General features: G+C 53.3%; 2 protein-coding genes across 8 annotated transcripts in view; one reads left to right on the top strand and one right to left on the bottom strand.

Annotated features, from left to right (window-relative positions):
* Positions 1 to 3,943, top strand: part of STX6 (syntaxin 6) — a 46,932-nt gene extending 42,989 nt beyond the window's left edge. The window contains exon 8 of the mRNA XM_044267232.1: positions 2,473 to 3,943. Coding sequence (XP_044123167.1) covers positions 2,473 to 2,549 — 77 coding nt within the window. The 3' untranslated portion in view covers positions 2,550 to 3,943. The remainder of the gene's footprint in view (positions 1 to 2,472) is intronic.
* Positions 3,944 to 15,571: 11,628 nt separating this feature from the next.
* Positions 15,572 to 27,336, bottom strand: part of KIAA1614 (KIAA1614 ortholog) — a 38,074-nt gene continuing 26,309 nt past the window's right edge. For 4 of the 7 annotated variants that reach the window (XM_044267227.1, XM_044267230.1, XM_044267225.1 and 1 more), the window contains 4 exons: positions 26,713 to 26,971; positions 21,674 to 21,801; positions 20,847 to 21,031; positions 15,572 to 16,784 (listed from right to left, as the gene is read on the bottom strand). In XM_044267227.1, coding sequence (XP_044123162.1) covers positions 16,591 to 16,784; positions 20,847 to 21,031; positions 21,674 to 21,801; positions 26,713 to 26,971 — 766 coding nt within the window. In that variant the 3' untranslated portion in view covers positions 15,572 to 16,590. Of the gene's footprint in view, positions 16,785 to 18,663; positions 18,993 to 20,846; positions 21,032 to 21,673; positions 21,802 to 26,712; positions 26,972 to 27,336 lie in introns of those variants that run through there. The other 3 variants (XM_044267231.1, XM_044267229.1, XM_044267226.1) reach the window with 3 other exon arrangements.

Below are 27,336 nucleotides of genomic sequence, written 5' to 3'. Positions count from 1 at the left end.
TTTGGGGAGCAAAGTGGGGACTTCAATTATGTTTGTCTAAGAGAAAGAGCCAGAAAACAGAGCATTCAGCCTGAAAGGCCCTTCAGTTTGGACAGCTCGCCTGGGGTTTTCATTTTAATCTTTGCTCGCTCCCAAAAGAAAGCTTGCTCAGGGACCTCCTGCGCAGTGGTGCTGGCTTCAGTTTGACAACAAGGCAGTTTGTATTTGTCTCTGTTCTCCAAAACTTTGGGGCAGGTTGACTACCTTTTCATCTGTCCTTGAAGTGTAGTAAGACACACGGACGTCCGACGAGGTGGTCACTGAACACTCACAGGGCAGCTGCCCTCCCCGTGGCTGGCTGCTCCATGGCCAAGGACAGCCAAGATGCACCTGCCTTTCCAAGTGACCCAAGGAAAGTCTATTCTTTTGAGTAGATACGGAGGTTTTCTTCCCCTCACATTCCAAAATCCTGTTATCTTTTCTTTTTAGGGAAGGAAAATATTCTGGAAGGGGGGAAAAAAACTCCTGCCGTTGGAGTTCTCTTTGTTCCTCTGACTTTTTTAGGCAGGTCTTGAACTTGCCAAACTGGTTAGGCTTTTCACTTGAAAGCACAGAAGCCTTTGTGGTTAAGACTCACCCCTTCTGGGGAGAAGTCAGCTGGAGTAACGGCTCCCAGAGCTTTCCTGGTTCCGGCTAACCCAGCAGCAGCTTTCCACTATAGAGGAAGGTGGCTTGGAACAGAATTCTGGGTTGTGCTGGCTCGTGTGACCCAACTTCTTGATGAAAACCCCCAGTTCAATGCAGTTGTGGAAGAGAAAGTGATTGGGGTGGGAGGGGATTGGGTAGAGGCTGGTGGAAAGCCAGAAAGTGGAAAACTGGTTCAGTATCGGGAATCTGGGTTTGAGATGGCAGGATGGGGAGCGGTGCAGGGATCTGTATGAGGCTGGGGGGTAGGGGTGGTGAGGAAGCAGTTTACCTTGACTGTTTTGTCCTAGAGGAATACTGACCAATCATTTTAATGAGGGTTTTTAAAACATCATAAACATTTTTAAATAGATGAAAAAATGCTAGATACTGAAGTTTTCTTGGCCAGTGAAGCGATAAACAGATTAAAAATATTTTCTGAGTAGGCTGATTCTGCCTCCCATGCCCATTCGACTAGCCCTTGTCAGGTAAGTAACCGACAGACTTGGGGTCTTTGCCCTCATCACACTAGTGAGCTTGTAGCACGTCTGAAGTAGAACAAGGTGTTTGGCACTGAGATGATACTTGCTTTGCTTACTGCTACTTGGTGGCTGGCTGTTGGCCGGTTCTAAGATTCTGCTCTCCATGACATTTAAATAATTTAAGTGCCCGGTCTGTGGACTTAGCAATGCTCTGTAGCAAGTTTGGCAGTTTGTTTTCCTAGATTCAGACCTTTGTATAATGTGATTCTTGATAACTGTGGTGTGCCACAGTCTGCAGGCTCTCCAATAACCTTCTGATGAATCAGTATGACTTTATGTTTCTGTTTAAACCGAGTGATCTTTTCTAGCTGTTGAATTGCATTTTCATAGGCCCATGAAATCCTGTTCTCTCAGTCTGACCCTTCGTGGAAAATGCAGGACTCATCTGCAGAAAGACCGTGTGTTCTTTATACACCTGCACAAGTGAACGAGGCATCCTGGCAATGGCAGCATCTTGGGCCCCACGCCCGGCCCGGCCCAGAGTGTGTGAGGCTGTTGGTGTTCACACTCACAAAGCCCGGCCAGGCAGCTGCTGTGCAGTGTGAGGGCCCCGCACCCAGGGTTGTGGGTGCAGCTGGGGCTCCCCTGGGGTTTCCCCGTGGCTCTCCTGCCCCCTCCTGCCCCTCGAGCCTCCTTGCTCTCACCGTTTAGTTGGACTCTAGCCACTTAGCTTCCAGTGCTTGTCCTCGGGCGTCGATAGGGCAGAATGTTTCAGGGAAGACATTCCACTTTCATTGTCAGGCAGGCTGTGCCGATTGCTGAAGTGATCTTACTCCTTTCCTGACTGGCTGTGGGGCAATGTGGATCGTACTCTTGATCCCAGAGTTTGCTTTCTCAACTCATTTCCTGAAGTGACCAGCAGGCGCTTCTGTCCTCTGTCCACCCTCCCCTAGTGCTCATTGAGCAGACCATGATTCCTGTTGAATGAAATGATTTCACTTCGGTGGGAGATGAAAGCAGACGGGCTTTGGTCTGTACGGCCGATGCCAGACGCCTTCCGCAGACACGGTGCCCCCGAGCAGCAGCAAACCGAGAGCCAGAGTCTAACTCACGGCTTGAGACACGAAGCACGCAGTTAGAGGCCCGTTTTCAGGAGACGGGCCGAGCCGTGGACCCACACACGGGGCAGGCCCCCCGGGCAGGCTCCGGAGCATCTGTGCGCCCACCCGTGTGCTTTCTGTCCCCGCTCTGCTGCGGGGCCTTGCCTGTGGCTGTACCTTGGGGAGTGCAGCGTCGCGAGCACTAATCCTCCTGTCCTGCCTTCCAGATCGGCGCCAGTGGTGTGCCATCGCCGTCCTCTTCGTGGTCCTGCTGGTCGTGCTGGTCTTCTTCTTAGTGCTGTGACGGCGGCCCCGCGCGGCTCCTGCGCACGGACCCAGGAGGAGGCGGGCAGCAGCGCCCGGCGTTGCCGTCTCCTCACACTCCTGTCTGGAAAACAGCCTGCACTGACCTCCCTCCTCGCGACCCCGCCGCGGAGACAGCGGCGCTGCCCCGGCGCTGGCAGGGCCACTGGGAAGAGGAGGCGGACAACTGTGCGTGCCCGGCACTGCCTGTCCTGAGGACAGCTCGCCGCTGCTTTGCCTCTGGGGCCCGGGCCCCCCAGGACAGCCTCTGAGGAATCCAGGAGAGTTCGCGACTCAACTAGTGCTTGCTGTTGCTCATTCCATCCTTCTCTGGCCGCTCTTTCCCCTGCCCAGACAGCACGCCTGTGCCCTCCGGGACCGCGCTGGCCGCACCGGCTCCCGGGTGGGTCTCCTCTCCCGTGGCGGCAGCGGCCCCGCGGCCCACGGCCCCCCCAGAGCTGGTTGCTATTGGGAACACAAGGCCCAGAAGCAGTTTGTGACAGAAAATGCAGTGGTCCATTTTTCATGGATAAGTGCTGGGATAAAATTGCTTTCCCAGGCTCATTATTCCGTGGTAGAAACAACTAATGGAAAATAATGGAAAGCACAAGGCTTTGGGGGTGCCCACAGCTGGTGGCCTGAACTGAAGGGAGGAGGGGGCAGTGTGACCCAGAGTTTGCACAGCTGAGGGGAGGGTGGACGAGGTTGCTGGAGGCCAGAGCCTTGCCAGATTCAGGTCGCTACCCTGGGGCTGCTTGTGTTTCTAGGACGCTCCTTACCTGTACGGCTGCTGCGCAGCTCAGCCGCTTGCTTGGACGGTCTGGACCCAGGGCCGGTCTGGCGGCTGGTCAGGTCGTTGCTGTGGCACTCTGCGTGGGGGAGAGGGGCGGTTAGTACACTGGCAGGTACAGCGACACTCACTCAGAAACCGTAATGACCAAAAAGGCTATTTCTGGACCAGATTTCTCTTAACCTGGGAGGGATGGCAAGAATGGCTGTAGGTGAACTTGGGTGGGGTTTTTTCCCACTGAGATGACAACTCAGTTTTTTTTATTACCCATTCAAATAACTGAGCCAATTCAAATTTGAAGAACGGATGCTTTAATTGAGTTTTAGTAGCTGAAACTGCTGAGATGCTAAACTTTAAGCTTCCGATGATGCCTCCAGCGTCCCGGAGTCTGTAGGATATTTTTATCACCTCCCCATGCCGTCACCGGTATAGAGCGCCAGCCGACCCGGAGCCTGGCGGCAGAGGCCACGCTCTCCCCACCACCTTCTGCACTTGGAAAGCACGGCAACGTCTGGATAGAGCTCTAGCTTTGACTTCCTGTTTCCTCATTTTATTGGGGCCCATTCCTCGGCACAGTCTCTCTCTTTTTTTTTTTCTTTTTTCCCTTTTTTCATGTTTTGTCTGTATTTCTTGGGGGTTTTTTGCTTATTTGCTTTGGGCTTTTCCCCCCTTTTTTGTGATTTGCAATGATGTACTTGCCCAGCTGACTTATGAATTGCACTTTTTAATAAATATTTGTAACAGTTTTTTAAAGAAGGGTATTTTCTCATGGTTAGGATCACAGTAGGTAAGGAAATCTGCCTCTTGCTGAAAGCTAAAAGCAGATTTATAAAACTAAAAGGGTGGCTGACATCCACGTTTACATTCTATTTGATATATAAATAAGTTATTTTTTTCAAATTAGCAAAAAAATCCACAAGATTACTACAAAGGGCTTCAGACGTAGGCTACTAGATTATTTGTTTTACAAGTTTTGAGACTTATTCAAATAGTTTTCTCTAAACTTAGAACAGGGATGGTACTTAGATTTGCATTAAAATGAACAGGTCTTTGTCCACCGTACATGGGGACCTTGTCTCAGTACTGTAATCCACACTCCACGCTACAAGAGGCGGCCGGCAGCCTAAGGACCTGTATGATCATGCCATCCAAAAGCCCTGCTCTTCTCCTGCTGTTACCAGGTTTACTGTGCCCCACACCACCGTCCTTGGGGCCTGCTGGGAGCGTGCCTGGTCATTAATGGGTAAGATGCTTCCTGAGGTCCGCGGGCCAAGTGTTGTGACCCGGGTAATTACTAAATGTTGGGAGAGATTTGGAATTGGCGCGAGGACCTCACTTAATTTCAGATGTTTGCTAAGCAGTGGCTGTTGTAGACCAGACTCCCACTGAACCTGGCCAGGGAATTCCTTAAGAGGAGAAAGTTTTACTTCAAGATGTTGGGCAGTGCCTGCGTTCCCCGCGAGTGCCCCATCTCTGTGCCTCGCAGGAACCTCTCTTGGACGGGCGGCCTCTTAGCTGATCGTCCGCGTTGGCTCTGACCCCAGCACAGTTTCCGGCCCCGCCAGCATGATCGTGGGTCTGACCCTGTTGTGCCCGTACTGGGCATCGCCGCAGACGTCTCCGCTCAGCTCAGAATGCAAACCGGGCAGCCCGAGGGAACAAGCCAGGGGCTTAGGTTGATTTTTGAGGACAAATGTTTCTTCATCAGCGATCCTAACACTGCCGGGCTTTGGGGGGCCCCTGCGTGGTCCCCCTGCCTGTAAAACGGGGAGAGTAGACCCTGATGATCCTCTGCCCTGCTCAGAGGCACATGCTGTAGCGCGCGGGCTTCTCCCCGCAGCCTCGGCGCCCCGACACATGTCATTTCTAAGGAGCTGGCGGGATGTGGTGGATACAAGAGAGCTCGGCTTACATTTATCGGTTTATTGGAAGGTTTTTCTAGTCAGCTGATTTGGGGGGACAGGTGGGGGGAATGAAGCATCGAGAGAGTTTGCCAGAGTGGGGATCCAGCTGGAAAACCGAAATACCTTTCGTTTTCAGTCCCGAGTTTCCATCTCGCCTTTGTGCGGACCGCGCGCCCCGGCGCTCCGTGGCGCCCGCTGCCCCGGGCCGCTGGGAGTCGCAGCCGCGTGAGCCGCACGAGGATCCTCACGCCAGAGCCCAAGGGAGGAAACTTGGGAGCTTGCCCATTATCCCCCGCTTCTAGCCAGAGTTAAACAGACTGATGGGTCTGGTAGCCAACCGCTTGGCAACTCCCACTCCTTCTCACCTCGTGAGATTCGGGGCTGTGAAGAGAAATCTAGTCTGACTGCAACAGAAATCTGTCTCTGCGAAGTGCGGTACCTTCTGTAAGCGACGGCGGCAGAGCCAAGATCTCTCTCTTGGTAATTTCCCTGGCTATAAAGTGCGACCGTTACCTTTCTAGAGAATTCGTCGCGTTTGAGGATCTGGGACCGGCGTGACGCGCGGGAGCGGTCCTGAAGCGCGGCGGGCTCCGGCGCGCGGCTTCACCTCAGGCGGCGGGACGAACTCGGAAGCGGAACAGCGGCGGGCCGGCCCGAGAGCGGAAGTTGGGAGCCGTGCCGTGCGCGACCCGCCCCTTTGTCTTCCTCTCGCGGGCATTTCTTTCCCTGCCAGGTTTTTTTTTTTTTTTTTAAGAATAACATTTTTGAGGGGCGCCTGGGTGGCTCAGTGGGTTAAGCCGCTGCCTTCGGCTCAGGTCATGATCTCAGGGTCCTGGGATCGAGTCCCGCATCGGGCTCTCTGCTCAGCAGGGAGCCTGCTTCCTCCTCTCTCTCTGCCTGCCTCTCTGCCTACTTGTGGTCTCTCTCTGTCAAATAGATAAATAAAACCTTTAAAAAAAAAAAAAAAGAATAACATTTTTGAAGAGCATGTTTTTTCACCAAGAGCAGAGAGAGGTGAACCCAAGGGCTCGCAGACCTCCGACATGCGGCGCTGTCGCCGACCAGTCCGGTCGGGAAGATGGCGGCCCCGTGAGCGGCCCAGCGGGGGCACAGCCACGGGCTTCTCCCAGGGTCTGAGCAGGGACAGCTGCGTCACCAGGCGAGCGTGTCCTGTCCTTACCGCCCCCCTCCCCACCCCGCCTTCACAGACATGCTTGCGCTTCAAGGGAGAAGGTCTTACTCTTGCAAGGCCCGCAGTGTGGACACCGGCCTCGCCTAGGTCCCTTGCTGTGACACTCTGAAGCTGCCCTCAGGTGTCAGGTCCAGAAAATCCAGAGAATTCTGCGTAGAACAGCCGTTCGGACAGCCTGGGAGAGCCGTGCAGTGAACCTCCGAGGCTCCCGCTCTTAAGGCTCAGGGCCCGGTCCCTCACGGCAGGGCTGAACCCCTGGCTGGCTGGCTTCTGGGGTCAGCGTTGCCGACTGCGCCATTGGAAGGGCTCGGACCACTCAGCTCAATCCTCTTGTTTTAGGACGAGCCCAGCACGCTCCCCACACAGACACGGGGAATGTTTGCTGCACCGTGTTCTGGACTTGGGCCCCAGGGAGCTCGTGCACAGCTTGGGACAAGTGACCTCGGTGACATAACAAGGTAGGCCGGTAGTGACCTGTCGTGCGCATCCCTCACCCCAACCATCTGATGTTTTTTGCTTTTGGATAAACACTGAAGCTTCAAAAGCTCCGGCGGGCCGGCCCTGTTGATGCCGTCTACCTGTAGGCGCGAGTTCGTTATGTTCCGGTCTCTTTACGATACAGGTGTGTGGCAAGGCGGGGAAGAAAGAACTTGGTTTCCCTGCGACATAAGCTAATGTGTTGGTGCTGTTTTCCTTCCCATGTGACCTTTGTCCAGAAATGCCCTTCCCCAAGGCTGTGTAGACCGAAACTCTGCTGAGACGGTGATTGTCTCAGTCACCTGCCTGGCTGCTTGGCATGGACCTGTGAGAAAGTGTATTTTATCCTTTTCTTTTTTCTTTTTTTTTTTAAGGTTAGGAGTTCTTGAACCCAGAAGCCACTCAATTATCCAGGGGATGTTAGAAATAAGACCCCCAGCCTCACTGTTCGCTGAGCGCTTGGACCTTATGTAGCTCGGACCTTGTGTAGCTCAGTGTCGGCCCGATGCGCCACACAGGCCAGGCTTTCCGTCAGCCCTGGGCTGAGACCACATTAACCATTGTTCTTTCTGCTCCGCAGGAAGTGGGTTTTAGCTGAGACCCTGCTCCAAGCTGGAAATTGCAACCCTGTAGGTGAAGTCTGCCCTGGGAGAGGCAGACGTCCTAGTCCTCGGGAAAAGAAAGCCAGGTGCCTCCCAGTAGAATAAGTTACTGGAACTTGCTTGTAAGCTTGATGTGCCTCCGTCCTAGGTTGACCCAGGCTGGGAGAATGTCCTGGGTGAGGGTGGCCTGGAAACTAGGAAAGGGCCAAAGACAGCAAGCTGTAAATGATTGTGGATTCGTTTTTTTAAGTGGAAAAATACGCTTTCACTAGCTCATATGCAATCAGAAATTAGTGTAATGAAAAAATGAAATGTGTAATACCTGGCAGTACTCAGCCACTTTAAACCATGGAATCGTCTTTTGAGAGATAAATAACCTACAGTGTTTCATTTTTAAATAACTAGAAGGTACAAACTAAAGAAGTGAGATCAAAGATTAGAATTGCAGATGCCCAGGTGACTTCCAGGTGGTGCCCCCCATCCCCCTGCTAGTCCCCATGAGAAGAGCCTGGTGGTCCTGGTGCCAGTCGACACTCCTCACCACAGGTAGATGCATCTTGCTTTTTCTACAGGCCGGGTCTCCAAGTGCGGTGTGGGACCAGCCTAGGCAGCCATCGCCCAGGAGCTTGCTAGAAATGCAGGTTCTCAGGCACCCCTCACCGGCCCTGCTGTATCACAGTCTCTGGGGCGTTCACAGACCCTCCAAGGGGGTTCTGATGCCCAGTCTAGTTTCAGAATCACTGCTACTGCGTTGTGGAATTTAGGCTACAGTAAACCATCCCTGCATAATAAAACCTCTTCTGCAGCTTTGCGCGTAATTCTGACATTAAACAAACTGATGACACTACACACTTGAAAACTTTTTAAAAATACTGTGTAAGAAAAATCTCAACTAGCCGTCTTTCAAAGTGGTATTTTTACACCCTGGAGTCTATCAGTAATGTTTCTTACTTCTGCTCTTGAAATCATGTTACAGCTGTACAAAGAATACTACTGTTCAGTATTAAAAGAGAAATGGAAAGACCATGACCTTTGTCTTGGGCTGTTGTTTTGTTTGTTCTTGTCATTGTTTTGTTGGCTTTTGTCTCTGTTTTTATTTCCTTTCATACCTACACACAGCGCCCAGCTTCTGCCCCCATTAATAAACACGGACATATGCATACACCTGGGGCTGGGAAAGTGTGTGGCTGTTGGAAGGTCTGAATTATAAATTGTGATTTCCTTGGTTGGGCAAGTCACATGAATTATGAAACCCCCAAATAAGCACACTGTATATCCAAAATATCATACAGCACAGTTTCAGTTGGGACAAGGAGTGTGTGGGGAGTAGAGAAGCAAGACTGAGTCTTATTTCCCCCTCACTGAAGTGTTGGCCAACAACAATATGGGCCATCCCAGTTGGCAGTTGAAAGAACCTGCCTTCATTTCTGTGTGGGGACAAGGTCACGAGGCTACATGAGTGCCTTAAGGACACAGACCTTCATCATTCCATCTGTCATCATCATCCTCACTCCTATTAACCGAACACCTTCTGTGCACCTGGCACTGTTCTAGGTATTCTGTCTGCAGAGACTTAAAACGGCTACATGAAATAGTGAGGTTTCCTCATCTAATAACCATCTCAGGTGCAGAAACTAGAACACAAGTATTGTTTCTCAAGGTCACACAGCTGATGAGAGGCAGAGCCGCTTACCGTGCCCCCAGCACTGAGCACAGAAATTGGGACATCAGCGCTTCATGAGTCTTTTGACTTACTCCAAAGGTAACAGTGAGGAGGGTTGACGCAAACCAACTTATAACCAGCCTTGTTAGGGAAACGAGGGCTTATTTTGAGAGTTCTAGTTAATAGTTGAGGAGGATGGGATCTAGGAGGAAGACATGGTTATGTGTGCCCCTGATGAAAGCAACTCATCCCCCACCCCAGCCTGAGGAAACGTGGACTGTGCTGTGGACAAGGGGAAAAGCAACCCACCCCCTCACAAGGCTGAGGGCTCTGGACCGACCAGCACCTTGACGGCACTGTTGGCTCTGCTGTGCAGTGAAAGAGTGATTTGCTGTCTTTCAAAAGGTCCCCACTGGCTACAGATCTTACATAAAATTCTGAAAATACAAGACAAGACATGAGGCACAAATTAAACTCATAGGACGGGAAGGCCATGCTGCCATCATGTTGCACCATCCAAGAGAACATAGTTCAGATCCATAAACCTTGATCCGTGGCATGTCTGAGGTTTCCCTCATCTGGAAACACCTCCCCAAGTGACACTGATGACAGAATATTATTGACCCCTCCGTTTGGTGCAGATGCAGGCAGGGTCTGAGCACAGATATCCCCACAAATCTGTCTCCCAGCAGGGGATGCGTTCCAGAAGCTTGGATGGGAGAAATCCAGATCCAACCTTTCTGACCTCTGTGATGGCTTTCCCTTTCCCCACCACACCATCAGACGCATCCTGTCTGCTTTCACAGAGGTCCACATAAGGATTGGTCACCCTCTGGGAAGGGATCATCAACTCCTAGAAAAAAGTTTCTCAAATTTTATATTGAATTAGCAGCTGAAATTCTAACCAACATTTGATGAGCATCTGATGGGCTGGCAGGTCTTTAGCCAAGGCATCTGGGATGCGGTGAGGAGTGAAATTTATGTCTTCATTTAATTCCCACAACCCCGCGAAGGAAAACCTGTCAAGGCCCATTTTATACCTGAAAAAAGGTACGAAACAATTAAGAATTTGCCCCAGGGTTCCATGAGGAAGTGGCAGGATGAGAACCCAGGTCTGACCGGACCCTTACGAGGTCAACCACCATTCAGACAAAAAAGGCACCATTCAGATCTGAGGGGAGGCAAGCATCTCGGGAAGGCGTCTTTCGAACCTGAGAAGAGGTCAAGTGGAGGCGAGGACAAGGACTCAAAAAAGCTGTAGTATGAGTCCACGCTGGGTTAAAGCTCTGAACTAGAAGTACTGGAGCTGAAACCTGGACACCGGGTACCCTGGATGTGACCATGTCTCTGACCCTATGTGCCCGCTGTGCAGTCCACAAAGTCTACTCGTCAAGGACCTCAAGCAGATTAGCCTTGCTGATAAAATGTTTCAGAGCTCTTATCTGGCTGGAAATGTGCAAAAAGTAAGTGAGCCAAACTCGTTAATGAACTCAGAAAAGACTGGAGATGCAATCGGAGGCGCCCGGGGTGGGGAAGCAGCGTTGTGGCATCCGAACGCCGCTGTGAGCGCCCGTGGCTGCCAGCATTCCTTGCTCCTGAGGTAACACCACAGCTCAGACGGAGGCCGGTGAGCCCACGGCGGGCTCTTCTGGGAAGCCTCTCTGCTTACCAGGTGGAGCGGGGCCTCCTGCCTGGGGCTTCCATTGTAGCCCTTGGCACACTGGTTTGTCTCTTTGCAGCTGTGGCTGTCTCCACCCCAGGGACACGGGCATCCCAAGGGCAGGGCAGGCCTCTCCCCAGCACCTGGCACCTGGCCAGACCCCTAACGTCAGCCCCACACTGTGAGTCGGGGCCTGAGCCCAGATTGCAGAAGGACAAGACAAAGGCAGGCCCAGCAGGCAGCCAGGCAGCCACAGGAGAGCCCCGGATGTCCTCCAGGCCTGGCAGGGCAGCTGTTGAAGCTTGGCTCCGTGGGCAGAGACTCGGAGCCAACGCCAGCAGCCCCTTCCTCGGGGCCCAGGACTCCGACCTGGCCAAGCCCACAGCCTGAGAAAGCTGGGCAGAGCTCCTTGCCAAGGAAGGCTATTGCCATTTCTAAGCAGGTGCTCTGGCTCTATAGGAAGGAGGGAAACTTCAGAGAGGATGCTGGGGAGGGAGGGGGAAGGGGAGGAAGGGGATCGGGTGACAGCAGGGCCTTCTGAATAGCTCCAGAACCAGCCTGGGGACTTGGGGTGGGAAGTGGGTTAAGGAGACAGACCAGGGAAGTCCAGTTGTTGCCAGGTGAGTTTGGTGGAGAAGAAGCAAGAAATTGTATTTGAAAAGAGCCACAATAAAGAGCGCTTGTATCTGATTATATGGGAACTAAGGAAAGGGGGCCCAAGTCAGCATGCAGGTGTCCTGGAGCGCCTCCCAGGATAGGCACCCCTGATGCTTCTGAAGGCTGCCAAGGAGTCCATCGTGGACAAGGGCACATGAATATGCAGCCTGAAGTGGGTGAGTGTGCGGGTCCAGGTGTGGCCAGATCAGGGCACCAACAGCCTGAGCTCCTGCCGATACATACCTACATGCGAATCCCACCGCACCGAGGCCAGTCTGGAGGAGCGGGAAGTCCAGTCACATCATCATACTGTGCCCCTGGGACACGGGCCTCTCGGCGACGAGGATGTAGGGTCAAGGATGCCTCTTCCCCTGGGGGCCAGGCACACTCAGTCCAGGAAGGTTTCTGTAGCCTCTTGAGGCAGCCTGCCCCCCAAAGAGATTGGAGTATCAGAAGGCAGAGGCAGCCTCCCCAGGCTTAGCCCCGAGGGCATGTTTTTGGAGTACTCTGGAGCAGGGTCTTAACGACCCTTTAAATTACAACTCTGGGGGCGCATCGGGCTCTCTGCTCAGCAGGGAGCCTGCTTCCTCGGCTCTCTCTGCCTGCCTCTCTGCCTACTTGTGATCTCTGTCTGTCAAATAAATAAATAAAATCTTTAAAAAAAAAAATAAATTACAACTCAGGACACCCCCATCCCTGGAAGAGGCAGTTCCCAAACAAAACCTACACTTGCTTGTGCAAAGCACTGATGTTCTTTTAAATGTTGGTCTCAACCAATTTTGTGACCAATGAGTGGGGGTTACACCTGCATCAGAAACACTGTTCTGAAAAGCGATCTGTTCCCCTGCAGAAAGGTGGGTGCGCCAATGCCAGTTCCCTGAAGAAAAGTGGAAGTGAACCCCTCAGCCCGGCCCTGGTGAAGGTCAGCGATGGGGTGGGCCCAGCCAGGTGCCGGGGCCGTCTGTGAGGGCCAGGAGGGGTGCTGGAAGGCCTCCGGATAACGTGAGCCCCACAGGGTCCCAGGAGGGAGGATGCATGAAGGTATGGGAGTCGCAGAGGCCTGGGTTCAAATCCAACATCCATTAGTTTGCAGTGTGAGCTTGGGTAAGTAATTTAACCTGGATCTCAGGCCCTAGTTTGTAACCCAGAGAGAAGTATTCCCTCCCTCGAAGAGCTGCTGGAAGGATTCAGAATTGAATCCCCAACAGAGCTCTGGATTATTTGTCCAGCAGACAGAGCAGGCTGGGAGATGGTATAGAGACTGCAGGCCCTTGAATTAACCTTGACTTCCCAAAATGGAGCCTTGCCTGTGGTTTCTCTGTCCTGCCTGAGACTGGGGACACTGCACACACCAGTCGCCATTCCTACTCCCTCCCTTCCAGCGACCCTGCCAAGCTTGGGGGTCCTGAGTCACCTGGTTTCCCATCCCATTCCGCTGGCCAGCTCCAGCCAAGCGTGGTCAGGTGGGTCCTCTGGGCCCTCCACCTTCCTCCCCCACCCCCTCCAGCCCTGCGCCCCTCGAGGGCGAAGGGGGAACCAGCCTCTACCTGGCCTCCGGTGCCCAGTAAGGTGTCCTGCGTGTGTTGATGGCAGGGGGCGGGTAACCCCCTCCAACACACACACACACACACACACACACACACAGACGCCCCCAGCCTCTGGCAAACTTCCAGCTGCAGTCACCCTGCGGCTCTCTCAGGCCAGGCGGGGCACTGCGCCCAGAGCCCCGTCTCCTGCCCGACCCCCGCCGAGGCCAGGAGGGACAGCACGAGGACCAGGGACCACGGCGGAAGAGCGGGAGGCACGCGAGAGAGGCCGGGAGGCGGGCAAGGAGGACACCTCCCGGGCGGCCGGGTGGCAGGGAGGGCGCACGGACGGAGAGCCGGCCGCCTGCGAACTGTCGGGACCCGCGGGGCTTGGAGGTCACACACACCTCCCAACAGAGAACCCTGGTGGGGAGGGCGCGGGGCGGTTGCCTGCGCACAGTGGCCTCCTGGTCGCTCACCAGCGACCGGGTTCCGTCCCCGCTCCCAGGGCTCCTGGCGCAGGCCGCGCCCTGCGAGGTGTGCACTCGCCCTCCGCGGGCCCCTTGGCCACCGGGACTAGGCGCCCAGAGGAAACGCTGTGACAGGCGAGGGCGGGAGCCGGCCAGCCCAGACGGCGCTTCCCTCCCAGGCCAGCGCACCCCGTGGCTTTGGCTTCTCCCCTTGCTTCCCACCCCCATGTCACCCTAAGGATGTTGTCATGTGTGAGGCCCAAATTGGAGCCTCTTTCTGTTCTGCGTAGTCCCAGCGTCTGCTGCCTCCTGGGGAGCGAGATCCGGACACAGATTACCAGTCACCTGAGGCAGCGGGGACATAAGTCAGACACAGGAAAAGACCACTCCTTTGCACCTGCTGTCTATTCTGTGCCCTTTCCCTCATCCTTCCTGTAAGTTCCTACCCATGTCACAAAACCCTGCATAGGTGCCCTTCCTGGTAAGCCTCCCTTCCCTGCAGGTGGCTGATCACTCCAGGCTGCGTCAGGGGCCAGCCTCACCTGCTCAGCCGCCCACACCAGGCCTAGTGCTTGCATCTACCCTGGACGGCGGCCACTGGAGGCCGTTTTCTCATCATCCTGAGCAACTGCTGTCCTAGGGCCTGGCGCCTAGTTAATGCACTTGGTTCCATTAGGAATGCACTTGGTTCCAGAGGAACATTCTGATGCTTGTGTGGGTGACAGAGGCTGACCTGGCGAGCAGCTTCCCAGGCAGAGCAGATGGGGACGGTCAGACAGGGGTCTGGAGGAATCCAAGTGCCCTCCCACCCACACAGTTCAGGGCCCCCGGCACTACTTTAGTCAAGAAATGCACATCTACTTCCCACACGGTCCAGAGTGTCTACCCCCCTCTTCAAGGCTTTCCCGGAGTAGGGGTGTGTGTGGGAGGGGTAGCAGCGGGAGGAGTGGGCCTGCGTCAGAGATCCCAGGGCTGAATGTCCCGTGGGTTTTTAAAGGATCTCCATCTGTGTAAAGGAAAAGGACATATCTAGCAGGTCTGTTTTTTAAGAACTGAGTGGGATGTGTTGAGAGCCTGGCCCTGTCCCCAGGAAGTAATAGAAGCAGCGGCTCAGGATTCCTTAGAGACCTTCCAGGGCCTCGACCCAGCTGGAGCTCCCTTCTTCCCTTTCTTCCCAGTTGGAGCCAGAAGGGCATGCTGTCTGCGATCACCGTGCAGAAAAAAGAGAAGTGCCTTTGTCCCTAGAAGCTTTAATTCAACATGAAACTTCATGACCTCCAGGCCAGAAATTGGGGTACAGGAGCTGCCAGTGTTTCCCCATGACTGTAGTTTCTGACATGGGGCCATTTCCAAGTTTTGGGGGCCAGGTTGCTCTCTGAGCTGTCCCAGTACCCTCTTCACACTATGCCCCTGTCTGCTGGCTCCCCTGCTCCCCTGTTGGAGCCTCCCCATTCTTCCCACACACCTGCCTTGCCCCCTCCCCCCAGGTGGCTCAGTCTCCCCATTCTATAGTGTGGAGGGGCCCTGGGAGCACGCCTCAACCCCTAGCCTCCAGGGGGCAGTAAAGAGGGGTTTTAACTGGCTCTTGCAGGTTAGGCCTGCAGCGAGATCTCTCACAGCACACTATACAGGCTTGTCTGCCTCCCCCCTCATCACCTTTCCCTCAGGCCACAAGTGCCTTTCAGTGACCTTGCCCACTAAGAGCCACTATGACACTCATTTTAGCAAAGACTGTGTGTTTTACCAACAGCCCTGAAGCTGTCCTCTGCAATCCCTGCCCCCCCATCCCCCAGTATCACCTACCCAAAGCCCCTAGCTCCATTTCGTCTTCTGCTCAGAAATGCACCTTGCCCAAGGCTCCTCTCCCAGCCGAGGACTGTCTCTGGAAGCTTCTGCATCTACCTTGGCTGTCACCCCAACCCCAGGGAACAACGCCGGCCTTCGCCTCTGGCAGGCCCAACACAGCTCACTGCTGTGCCCGCGTCCTCCGTCCTTCTTCCCCCACCCCAGACCCCTATTCTAGGCCATTCAAGGTCAAGTGAGCATCCAGCCCAGAATTTAGAGACTCAGAGCAAGAGAAGCTTCAGCTTTGCTTTTTAATAATTTAAGACTGACACACAGCCATCTACTCCCAGAGAGTCCCAACCCTTTGGGCTGAGAGCTGGGAAGCCCCCAGGTGGAGCGCCCATCCCCCTGCCGGTACCCTGTCATTGCACTCGCTGCCGGCCCACGCACAGAGGCCACCAGGGAATCTGGGCAGAGAGCATGTGGCTGGGGACAGCCTGGCACCAGCTGCAGCTGGTGTCCACACTCCACCAGAGAAGGCAGGCAGGCCCTGCTCGCCAGCGCCCACCCTGGGCAGAGGCATAGGGCAGGGGGCTGTGGGGGAGCGGCTGGCTGGCCAGACCTACTGGCCACAGCTGCCCTTCCCTGACCTTGGTCTCTGGTTCATTTTTTCCCCCTTAACTTTATATATCACAAAAATTTCCCAGAGATTCTTAATATTCTGGCTACCAGATAAGCTCTCATGCCAGACCACATGTTCCAGTTTTGGGTTTGGAATATAGGGCCAATGGCTATAAGGCTGTTACATTAGGACACTTCACCCATTTCTGGAAAAAGAGCAAAGTGTCAAATGGGACATGAAGAACTTGAGATTTTAAAGGCAGGTTCACGGCCAATAGGACCAAGCACTTTCTTTGGTTCTGGAGTGTGGAGGCTGGGGGAGTCCCTGCTCGGGAGTGGGATGAGACTTGGGGGTGAGGAGATAATTGGGGGCTCACCCAAGTACCCCTGAATCTCTCTCCTCCTCCTGCCAACAAAGGTACAGAAGGACACTAACACCACTCCTGGTACGGAAGGAGATCCATGTTTTCTGTCCCCAGTTCAGCATCAATTAACATCCTTAAACAGAACACACCATCCCGCCCTCCCCCGAAGGTGCTCCATCCCAGCGGCCCCACCACAGCCAAGGGGCTACACGACACCATGACCTGTTTCCTGTCCCCGAAGCAGCTTCATGCAATGCATTTCCAGCCATCCTTCCCGGGGCAGGTCAGGGCAGCCGAGGGGGCGACAGTGAGGGCAAGAGCAGCCCTGGGTCACCGAGGGAAAGGTCTCTGCCTCAGCACACGGACTGACAAGCTCTCTGCGTGGGCCAGGAGCTCCTTAACGTGAGCCAAGCCCAGCCCTGCAACTTTGGCCCCATTCACCTCGAGGATCTCATCCCCTACCCCCAGCAGCCCCGAGTACAGCTTGGCCATGCTCGCATCAGCCATCTCCTGCACGTAGAACCCTGCAAAGGAAAACAGAACAACTGAACACATGAAATCCAAAGAGGCAGCTCTGTGGGACCCTGACCAGGTGGGCGCTGTCCCAGGCCGGGATGAGGGGTGCAGGTGCTCATACAGCGCACTGCTCCATACGTGCACACGCACGTGCACACACACACACACACACACCCTCATTAGTCTACCTCACAACCACAACTGGCTTTCTACATAGATACAATGTGAAATGATACCTGAGGGTAACATTTCATTTTTCTCTTTTAAAAAGCTGCACAAATAAGGCTTTAATGAAAGAACACTTTCAGCAAATAATGCTCTAAGCTGTTATTATTTGTGTATACCCCAGTGTGAATGAGGTAATCTTACATTTTCCTGAGGTGAGCTTTGATTGTAGACTAGGAAGGAAACTGATGTTTAAAAGTTAAGAAAAAGACCAACTTCACACCCGCCACAGGTTGGGATTCACAAATACCATCCAGTTGCTGCCTTCAGGTAGGTGGGGCCGTGGGAAGGTATCACTGGAGTAAGGAACGTGGCTGAGGTCAACCCCAAACCTGGTTTGCTTCGTTATTCCTGTTAGGACCAGCCTTGGCCTCAATTTTCCTCAGAGTGATTTCTCTCTGGGATTTGGAAGCATCTGAGCAAAAGGCCAGGAAACATAGAAATTCCACCCCCTATTTAAAAAAAACATGCCGGCTCATTTGTCCCTTATTCACACACATCTTGTCCCCCACACTGCCCCTCGGAAGGCCCTGCCTGACCTGTGTGACCGTCCCCGGGTCTCTTGGATGCAGAGTGAGTCTAGGCAGAGCCCACTTTTTCCCCTTTCCCTAGGTCCGACTCGGGGAGCCCACACCAGAGGAGCAGACTCTGTGGGGCCTTGAGGCTGGTGAGCCTGAGCTCCCGGGACTCTCCTGGGTGCACAGTGCAGGCCAGTCCTGCTGAGGGACCCCTCTCACCTCAACTTCCTCTGAAAACCTTCCAGACTCCCCTTCAGTTAAGAGAGTGAAGGGTCTTCTGGGGAAAGCTGGGCACCAGCCCGCACCCCCTCACACACTGAGCGAACACGGGTGATCTGAGAGCACAAGGCCAGGCTGCGGACGATGTGCAGAGTTCAGGGGGGTCACTCGGCGCTGCCTGAGACGACCTCGCAGCTCCCCGGCCCAGGCCGCACACTCCGCTCTACTTCTGCGTCCTAGAATCCGCTTCCTTAAAAAGGGCCTTCAGGGGCCTCTCCTCTGGTGGCTCCGTCTCCGGCCTGAGGGCATTTAAAACACTTGAACCATAGTGGGATGTCCTGCCTCTACTCTCCCCCACCTCCGCCACCGGCCCCACACGAGCTTTGTTCGGCCCAGCTTCCAGCAAGCCTTGCAGAGCCACCCTCTGAAATGGGGGTCTGGAAGCACTGAACTCTCCCTCAAGGCGCCTGAAGGTCAGTCGCTCGGAGTCCGGCCAAAGCAGCCTCTGACACAGCCCGTCCCGGGTCTGACTTGTGGAACTCTCTCTCAGCGCCGGGGCTTCTCAGCCAAGCCGAGCCTTGGCCACCAGGCTGCCTCCCTCCTGATGAGGGATGCCGACCATCTCAGGGGCTCAAGGCCTTTCTCTCAACCCCGGGCCTCTCTCTGTCCCCTTCCGTCCGCGGGCTCTAACTGCTTACTTGCCCCGTCTGCATGTTGGGGCACAGAGAGAGGGCCGGTAAGGAGGGGGAGGGGTGGGCCTACAGAAATGGCCGCTGTAAGCAGTAGGTGCATGTGGGGAGCCATGAGAAACCCCAAAATCATGCAGCCAGGGCTGGACCAGACTCTGATGTCGTGCCAGTCATTCTGGGGAGACCCCAGGGGAGGCTTCAGCACAGAACGTCATGACAAAAATAGGACGGAGAGATGGCTGTCGTAGGTATTTATTGTTTGCTGGAAATGGCCTCTGTTAGGCACGTCTGATCTCTGTGTGGCCCTCAGAAGCAGGAGGCCAAGCCTGCTGTTCTCACGGGCTCTCCGGTGTGACAGCCAGCAAGTTAAGCCCAGCACCTTGATGTTTTGGCGAGGAATGCAGACCGGCCCCAGCTCACGGCCCCCCTGAGGCCCAGCAGAAGCGACCCCTGGCTGTCAGAGGACAGTCTGGCCCGCAGGCACCAGCACAGTCACGTCCCGCATGCCTGGGGGTCTCTGAGAGATATCCAAAGGCCAACAGCAGCAGCAGGAGCAGGGCACCACCTGGGAGGGCAGGGAAGAGCTCGTACCTACCCAGGCGAGGGGTGCCCTGGGGGGTGGGCCAGGGCAGAGCCCAAGGAGCCCTGGTCACCAGAGACCCCTGCCCAGCAGACATCAACTCTGTGACCGCCCGCAACGCGGCCCAGCAGGACTCCGGGGGCTGCTGAAGGGCGGAGCATCCTGCCCGGGTGTGTGTGACCTCACACGGACAGACGGGGCAGATCATGGAAGTCTCTGTCGAAGTCCTGCTTCCCAAATACAAATGCCCTTTGTGAAGAGGGAAGGGAAGAAAAGTGCCAGGCACTGTCCCATGGCCCTCAAGGGAAGCTCCTGACTCTTCCAGGCAGGTCTGAGCATATCTTCAGCTTAGAGACGAGAGAACTGAGGCTCAGAGAAGGTAAGTAACCTGCGTGGGCCACACCGCAGAGCAGAGGCTCTGGAGTACAAACCGGGCCATGTCACCTACCTCTCTGCCCCTCTGGAAGGCCTGCTGCCCCTCACTGAGGAAAGGGGAGGCGGAGTGCCTAACAACCTGCTAGCGCTTTGGGAAGACCAGCCCAGCTTCACAAATGCCATCTGCCTGTGAGGACAGACGCCGTACCCGCCCTGAGGTCCAGCGTGGGGGAAGCTCATCCTCTTCCTCTCATGCTCAGGTAAGATCCATCAGCAAACTGAGTCACACTGCCTTCAAGTCCAGCCCTTCCCACATCCCCACCGCCTCCCCAGCCCCAGCCACCACCGTCAAGTCTTTCCACCACAGTATCTTTACAAAGGGTCTCTCTGGTCCACCTTTGGCTCACTAGCGTCTGTTCGAGGTCCGGCCGGGGCAGCGACACGGTTCCAGGCACAAATCAGAGCACGTTGGTGGGGCTCCAAGTCCCGCCACCTTCCAGCTCAGTGCGGTGGGGGGGTGGTGGGGGGGGCAGGCAACGCCCTCCCAGGCTCAGCCTCTCTCCCCCTTGCTGCTCCATGCAGATCAGCTCTGCGGGCACACAACCCGCTCCTCCCTCCCCCAGGTCTGCTCCAGCATCCTCCGCTGGGACAGGCTGCCCCACCCGCACGCCAGCCCTAACCCGGCTTTGCCTGGATTTGTGTCTTCGAACTCTCTGCTAACTGGCACCTCATTTGGAGAATATATAAACGTGTATACTTTTTTGTAGGTACAGCTGCCTCCCTCCCTGGAACGTGGGCTTTTGAGGACAGGGTCTTTTTCTGTTCCGCTCCTGCCCTACCCTGTATTTAGAACACCTGGTCGGAGCTCAGTGCAAACTTGTTGAAACAATGAAGGATGGAACAGAGGAAAGAACTCGCTGCAGTGTGCAAACCTGGCAGCAGGCAGATTTTTTTTTTTTTTCCAGGTGACATGACTTTGACCTAGGCGATCACTCAGCAGAGCATGGCCAGGGCAGGATCCCTGAACACGTTGCCCTCTGGGGCCAGCGCTGCGGGAGGGGCTCAGACGCCCAGCCAGGCGGGAACGCTCCACATGCCCCAACACACTCAGCCGCAGGAGGAAGGGAGCCATTACACACATCAGCCACATCAAAGGGCTCCCAAGACCCAGCAAGCACCGTCTCCCTTGGGCGCTCCAGCAAAAAGCCTTCAAGGTTCCGGTTTCAGGATGTCAGCGCACAGTACAAGGGCAGCAAAGTCCGCCTCGCCCTCCCTACCCACCCCAGCAGCCCCGCACCTGACTCTTCCCGAAGAGCCCCTGAAGGGAGAATTCCAGCTCTTTGGCTATGAGGCGGTCTGAGTCTGGAGCTCTGCATCTCAGCCACATTCTGGAAATGCCCACAGCCAAAAGTGGTTTGCTAAGACCCCAGGGATGTGGTGCCCAGAGGAGGGGAGGGGCCATACCTGTGTCGCGGCGCCCATCCCCGGAGGCCACGCAGAAGCCAAAAGAGCCCTCTGGGGAGCGTTGTAGCTGCAGCTGGGTTGTGCCATCTGGGAACACCTCCACCACACGGCCCACCGTGCGCGCCTGGCTGGGGGTGCTCACGTCCTCCACACTGAGGGCACGCCGGGGTGAGGCCTTGGCTGCTCTGCCAGGGGACCGGAGACACAGTGAGTGCAGAGAGGGCTGGGCCCTGGGGCCCAATCACTCCCCTCCTTAAAGATGACAGATACCTCTTCTCTCTGAGGCTTCACAAAGCCCGCTGCGAACCACAGGCCCCCTACTTCCCCTCTTCCCACCTCCTCCACACAATTTTAGATCTTTGTGGTACACAGACCTTTCTGAGAATCTAACAAAAGCTATAGTGTTATAGAACTTTTCCAGGAGGGAACAGGCCACTTGAGGTGACGCCATGGAGCCGCAGGGAAGAGCAGCTACCCCAGAGGGTCCTGTCAGGGGGGTGGGAGTCCTCTAGACAGGGACACAAGTCAGGTGCCTCTTTGGGGACCCTGTCTCTGGATCTCTAATCAGATCTTCAGCTGGCTTCAGGAAGCTCTCTGAACATTCTAAATTTAGCATGTCATCAGACAGCAGAGGGATGGAGGAATCAAACCTTCCAACTCCCCCCATTCTACCAACTCCACGCCTTCTCAGAGCTCAGGTGCACAGGGCAAGTCTCTGAGGTGTGGGCTCCAAGACTCCCATGGCACCAGATGAAGGACCGAGTTAAGCTTACCCCTCTACTGATGACGCTCTGGGTCTAACCCCCATGCCACTTGCCCACTCTTACCGGCCAGCTGCACTGTGGTCCCCTGACTCCCCTACCACGTAGAGGCTAGACCGGTCTCCCTTGCCACTCAGCAGAGAATGGAGGTTCTGAAAGGAGGCAGCTTTCCGATGTTGGTGGGACGGCGACACCTGGTGGTAAGAGTCCAATATTGCAGGTAAGAAAAGACACGGGGCCAGGGTTTGGCAGAGACCTGACCCCAACCGTGAACTCAGTCGAGGGCTTTTTACGAAAGTGGAGATACAAGCTTTTGTCACTACTTCAAAGTGCCCATCTGCAATCACCATAATTTACTCAAGTAGATAGGTCTATACAGATGATCTGAAGGTCAATTTTTTTTTTTGGCCAAAAATCTTAGCGCTAGGATACTAATAATTTTATTTATAAAGAAAATTTAATTTTCTCATTAAGAAATAAGAGTGAAAGCAAATTAATTGAAGAATAATAAACATGGCTTTAGAGTTTTTGTGATTTTGTGATTCTTTAGTATCGCTTTTATGATTGTTTACATTAAAAATTTTTTATCTGAGTATTTCCAGGAAAGATGGCTGAATACAACAATCCTAACCTCACCACATCCCATGGATACAATTAAATAACATGCATATCAGTGTAAGTAACCCATAAAACAACCAAAAGACTGGCAGAACAGACTCTCTGCACCTGAACGTAGATAAGAGTCCACATTGAAGAGGGTAGGAGGGGCAGAGACTGGGAGCTAACTGGACCTGCAGGACCATCGGAGGGAGGGAGAGACACTGGGTGCAGAGAGAGAAGAGGACCAAACCCTCATGCCAGGCATACCAGGCATGAGAACCTGACATGGAAGATGAACCCTCATAACATCTGGCTTTGAAAACCAGAGAGGCCTGGGATGCCTGGGTGGCTCAGTCAGTTAAGCCTCTGCCTTTGTCTCAGGTTATAATCCCAGGGTCCTGGGATTCAGTCCCGCATCAGACTCCCTGCTTGGCTGGCAGTCTGCTTCTCCCTCTGCCTTCCACTCCCCTTGCTTTGTGTGCTCTCTCACTCTCTCTCTATCTGACAAATAAATAAATAAAGTCTTTTAAACAAAAAAAAGAAAAGAAAAGAAATTTTAAAAGATAAAGAAAACCAGAGAGGCTTCATTTCAGGTGTTCTTAAAATCAGTGTTCTTAAAATCACCAGAACTTTAAAAATCAGTGGCCTTGGCTCTAGGAGACCTGGCAAGATTATTGGAAACTGAATCCCTGCACTTAAAGAGATGGCACAGCAAAGAGCCCCACTGAGATATAGCAGAGAGAAGCAGCATTATGAAAAACAACTGGGATATATGGAAGGGAGATTTGTTTACTAATAGAGCCTGTGCTGGAAGGGCAGGGATCTTTGGGAGACTTTTCTAGGAACAAAGTTGCTGGTAGGCACCATTTCCCTCCCCTGCCCCTCAGCCTAGACACATGGATAGCTCGGGGAACAAGCATAGCACCAACACTTATCACCTAACTTGCTAACAGCATAGCATGGCCCATACCCTCATTCTCTTGTGCACGTGGCCCCTCCAATAGGCCCTTGGCCAGAGCCCATTCAAAGTGGTACCACAGCCTGGTAGTGCGCAAAGAAGCCCCAACAGTGATTCCTGCCCTGGAGAGAGGGGATGATAACCATGCACATCGGTCTGAGACTGTGGCCCCAGTGGTGGGCTGGGGGCAGACATCCGGTCTGACTGCAGGCCCTGACTACCTACAAAAACTTCTCGGGGAGCAACACAGAGAAAATGTCCTGTAGTTCAACACTACTGCATCTCTGGCAAACTCCTGGTCTGAGTCAAGTCTAAGAGAGCCCAACAGTGGCCCACTAACACCACAGGGACCAAACATTGCCCATAAATGGCAAAGAGAGCCACTGCAGATGACTAGACTGAGGGCACAACAGCTGGGCACATGCAACACACATAGGGGACACCACTCAAGCAGCAGGTTCTGGGGAACAGAGCACACTGCCCTGTAGGGCATGGCAGGAGCTCTTGCTCATAAGGCCACTACTTTCAAGAGCAGGAGACATAGCTGATTTCCCTAACATATAGAAACAGACACAGAGTTAGACAAAATGAGAAGACAGAGGAATATGTCCCAAATGAAAGAACAGGACAAAATCAGAGCAAGAGAGCTAAATGAAACAGGGATAAGCAATATGCCTGACAGAGAATTTAAAGTAATGGTCAGGGGCACCTGGGTGGCTCAGTTGGTTAAGCATCAGACTCTTGATTTTAGCTCAGGTCATGATCTCCAGGTTGTGAAATCAAGCCCCGTGTCAGGCTCCACTTTGGGCATGGAGCCTACTTTGGATTCTCTCTCTCCCTCTCCCTCTGTCCCTCCTGCCCCCTTTCTCTCCCTCTCTGTAATAATAATAATAATATAAATAATGGTCATAAAGATGTTCACTGGACTTGAGAAAAGAGTGGAGGGCCCCAGTGAGACCCTTACCAAAGAGATAGAAAGCATAAAAAAGAACTAATCAGAGATAAAGTACTCAATAACTAAAATGAAAAATAATATACTAGATGGAATAACTAGTAGACTAGAGGAAGCAGAAAAATGGATCAGTGACCTGGAGATAGAGTATTGGACAGCAATCAAGCTGCAAAGCAGAAAGAAAAATAATAAGAAGAAATGAAAATGACTTAGGGAACTCAGTGACATCATCAAGCATAAAAACGTTCTTGTTATAGGGATCCCAGAAGGAAAAGAGAGAGAAAAGGGGGCAGAAAACTTTCTGAATCTGGGGAAGGAAACAGATATCCAGAGCCAGGAGGCATAATGAGCCCTGAACAAAATCAACCCAAGGAAGTCCACACTAAGATATACAGTAACTAAAAAGGTAAAAACTAGTGATAAAGAGAATTTTAAAAGCAGCAAAAGAGAACAGTTACATACAAGGGAAACCCCATAAGGCCATCAGCTGATTTTTCAGCAAAAACTTTGTAGGCCAGAAGGGAGGGGCATATACATCCAAAGGAAGAAAACCTGCAGCCAAGAGTACTCTATCCAGCAAGGCTGTCATTCAGAATAGGAGAGATAAAGAGCTTCCGAGCCAAAAGTTAAAGGACTTCATGACCACTCAACCAGCCATACAAGAAATATTAAAGGGAACTTTTTGAGTGGAAAGGAAAGACCAGAGTAGGAATAAGAAAATTAGGAAGCCCAAAGGCAGTAAAGTCAAGTACATCTATAAAAATGAGTCAAAGGATTCACAAAGTAAAAAAAAAAAAAAAAAAAGTAAAGTAGGACACCATATACTTAAAATGTGGAGTGGGGAGGTGGGGAGGAGAGGAGTAAAGAATGGGTTTGATCTGAAGTGACCATCAACTTAATGTAGACTGTTATATGCAGAAGATGTAATTTATAAACTCAACACTAACCACAAATCATGAGCCAGTCATAGATATGCAAAAAAACAAAGAGAAAGGAATCCAAGTGTATCACTAAAGAAAGCCAATGAACTGTGAGAGAAAAGAGCAAGAGAGGAAAGGAACAGAAAAGAACTACAAAAACAACCATAAAACAAGTAACATGATGGCAATAAGTACATGTGTATCAATAATTACTTTGACTATAAATGGACTAAATGCTCCAATCAAAAGACACAAGCTCCTGGGGTGGAGAAAAAAGCAAGACCCGCTGCCTACAAGAGATTCATTTCAGACCTAAGGACACATGCAGGTTGAAAGTGAGGGGATGGAGAAACACTTGTCATGTAAAAAGATATGAAAAGAAAGCCGGGGTAGCCATACTTATACTGGACAAAATATACTTTAAAACAAAGACTGTAAGAAGAGACAAAGGACACTATATAATCATTAAGGGGACAATCAAATAAGAAGATACAGCAATTGTCAGTGTTTTCACATCAAGCCGCCACACCACTGCATCTGTGAGTGTCTGGACTCCAGCTTGGTTTATGTGTGCATCCCCTAGCCAGGGGTGTCCTGGGGTTTCAGAAAAACCAGAGGAAGGTTATTCTGGGGGTCTGAGAGTGTTCAAAAATTTCCCATATTAATTAACAGTGACTGCTTCTTCAATTTATACCATTTTGGCTTGTGGACGTTTTTGTAGAAACTCTCTAATTTTGGACATGAGGGGAACCTGTATCAGGAATATAAAGATCAAGGGGTGTTTCCTCAAAGAATTCACACTCCAGTGAGGGGAGGCAGACAAACATCCATTAAAATACTACATGGCAAGTTCCCCAAAAGAGAGAAACACAGGATAGGATGGAACATAGAGCAGAGCCCCCACCCCCCGAACCCCCCAACCCCCAGCCCAGCTCAGCCCAAGAAAGGATTGGAAGCAGCTTCATGGAGGAGGCAATTTCTGAAGTTGTCAGATGAACACAGATAAACACAGACATTAGCAGGGAGAGAAGGTGTGAGAAACATTTCAGGTGAACGTTCAAAGTCAGTGTGTGGCCTAATGACAGAACAGCAAGGTCAAGGATATCAGAGAGGACGTTAGAAGGAGAGTGATGAGAGATGAAAGCAGATCACAGAAGCCCTCTGGCCATGTCAGGTGATCTGAACTTTACCCTGCCAGTGTTAAGGGGCCAATGGCGGATGTTCGGCAAGGGGGTAGATAACCAGATCTGTGTATCAGAAGGACCACTGTGGAAACCAGGTGGAGAAAGACACCACAGGGATGCCAGTCGGGAGGCTCTCGCGCTAGTCTGGGTGTGAAGTGAGCTGGGCAGACTAACAGTCACTGTGGTCATGAAGAAGGTTCCAGAATGATCAGGCAGTAGACTCTAGGACTTGGCAGAGGTGGCAGAGTTGAGGGAGAAACAAAGGGAGGAAGAAAAGCTTAGGATGAGCCCATCTGTGGAAGAACAGAACGGCGGGGTGCTGCCTACCCCTGCAGGGAGCTGGGTCTCGTGGATCAAGTGTGCGGAGGCCAGTAGCTTCCCTCTCTCCACCTGGGCTCTTCGGGGGGCATCCTCAGCCCTTCCCATCATGTCACCTTCCATTCCAGTGGCACGGATGCCACTCAGCCCTTGGCTGGGCCCTTCAGACTCACCAGACGCAGGGACTGTAACGACGGGGCCTTCTTCACTCTGGGGGTGCTGGTGTGGGGCGCCGGGCCCGGCGCGGGGGGCTGCAGCTGCTCCACACTACGGCTGCGGGCCTTGCCCAGCTTGGGTCTGGCGCTGTGGCCAAGGGCCTGGAAGAGCTTTTTCAGCCCCAGGGTGGAGGCCAGGCTGGTGCTGCTTTTCTTGCTCCCGTCAGAAGGGGCGGCAGAGCGCGGCCCAGGTCGCGCGCTCACCCCCTGGGATGCTCTGCAATGCAAGGTTGGACGTGAAGTGGGCGTTGGGGGGAGGGCGGACCGCCCCTCGGGGTACTGCGGGCCCCAGGACGGCCAGCCTTGTGGATGACGTGACAGGTGGCTACAGAAAGCCCGAGAGGACATCTGCAGGATGCTCTGCTTGGGCAGCTTTTCCAGACAAGAGCTCAGGCAAGACCCTGTGCCTCACCCCCAACTACGGGCTCACCCACCCATTCATTCCATTCATTCATTCAGCATTTCTTCAGAGCCTCTGTGCTTTCTAGAAACAACAGGGGTATGTGACACAGCAAAGACAAAGTCCTTACTCTCAGACTAGTAAATGAAGGAGAAAAACCCACAGCAAGTATCGAGAAATGC

This window comes from Neovison vison, chromosome 10, assembly GCF_020171115.1.
Source record: "Neovison vison isolate M4711 chromosome 10, ASM_NN_V1, whole genome shotgun sequence".
In the NCBI taxonomy this organism is placed as follows: domain Eukaryota; kingdom Metazoa; phylum Chordata; class Mammalia; order Carnivora; family Mustelidae; genus Neogale; species Neogale vison.
The sequence above is the reverse complement of the archived record's forward strand: the minus strand, read 5'-3'. Positions and strand labels throughout refer to the sequence as shown.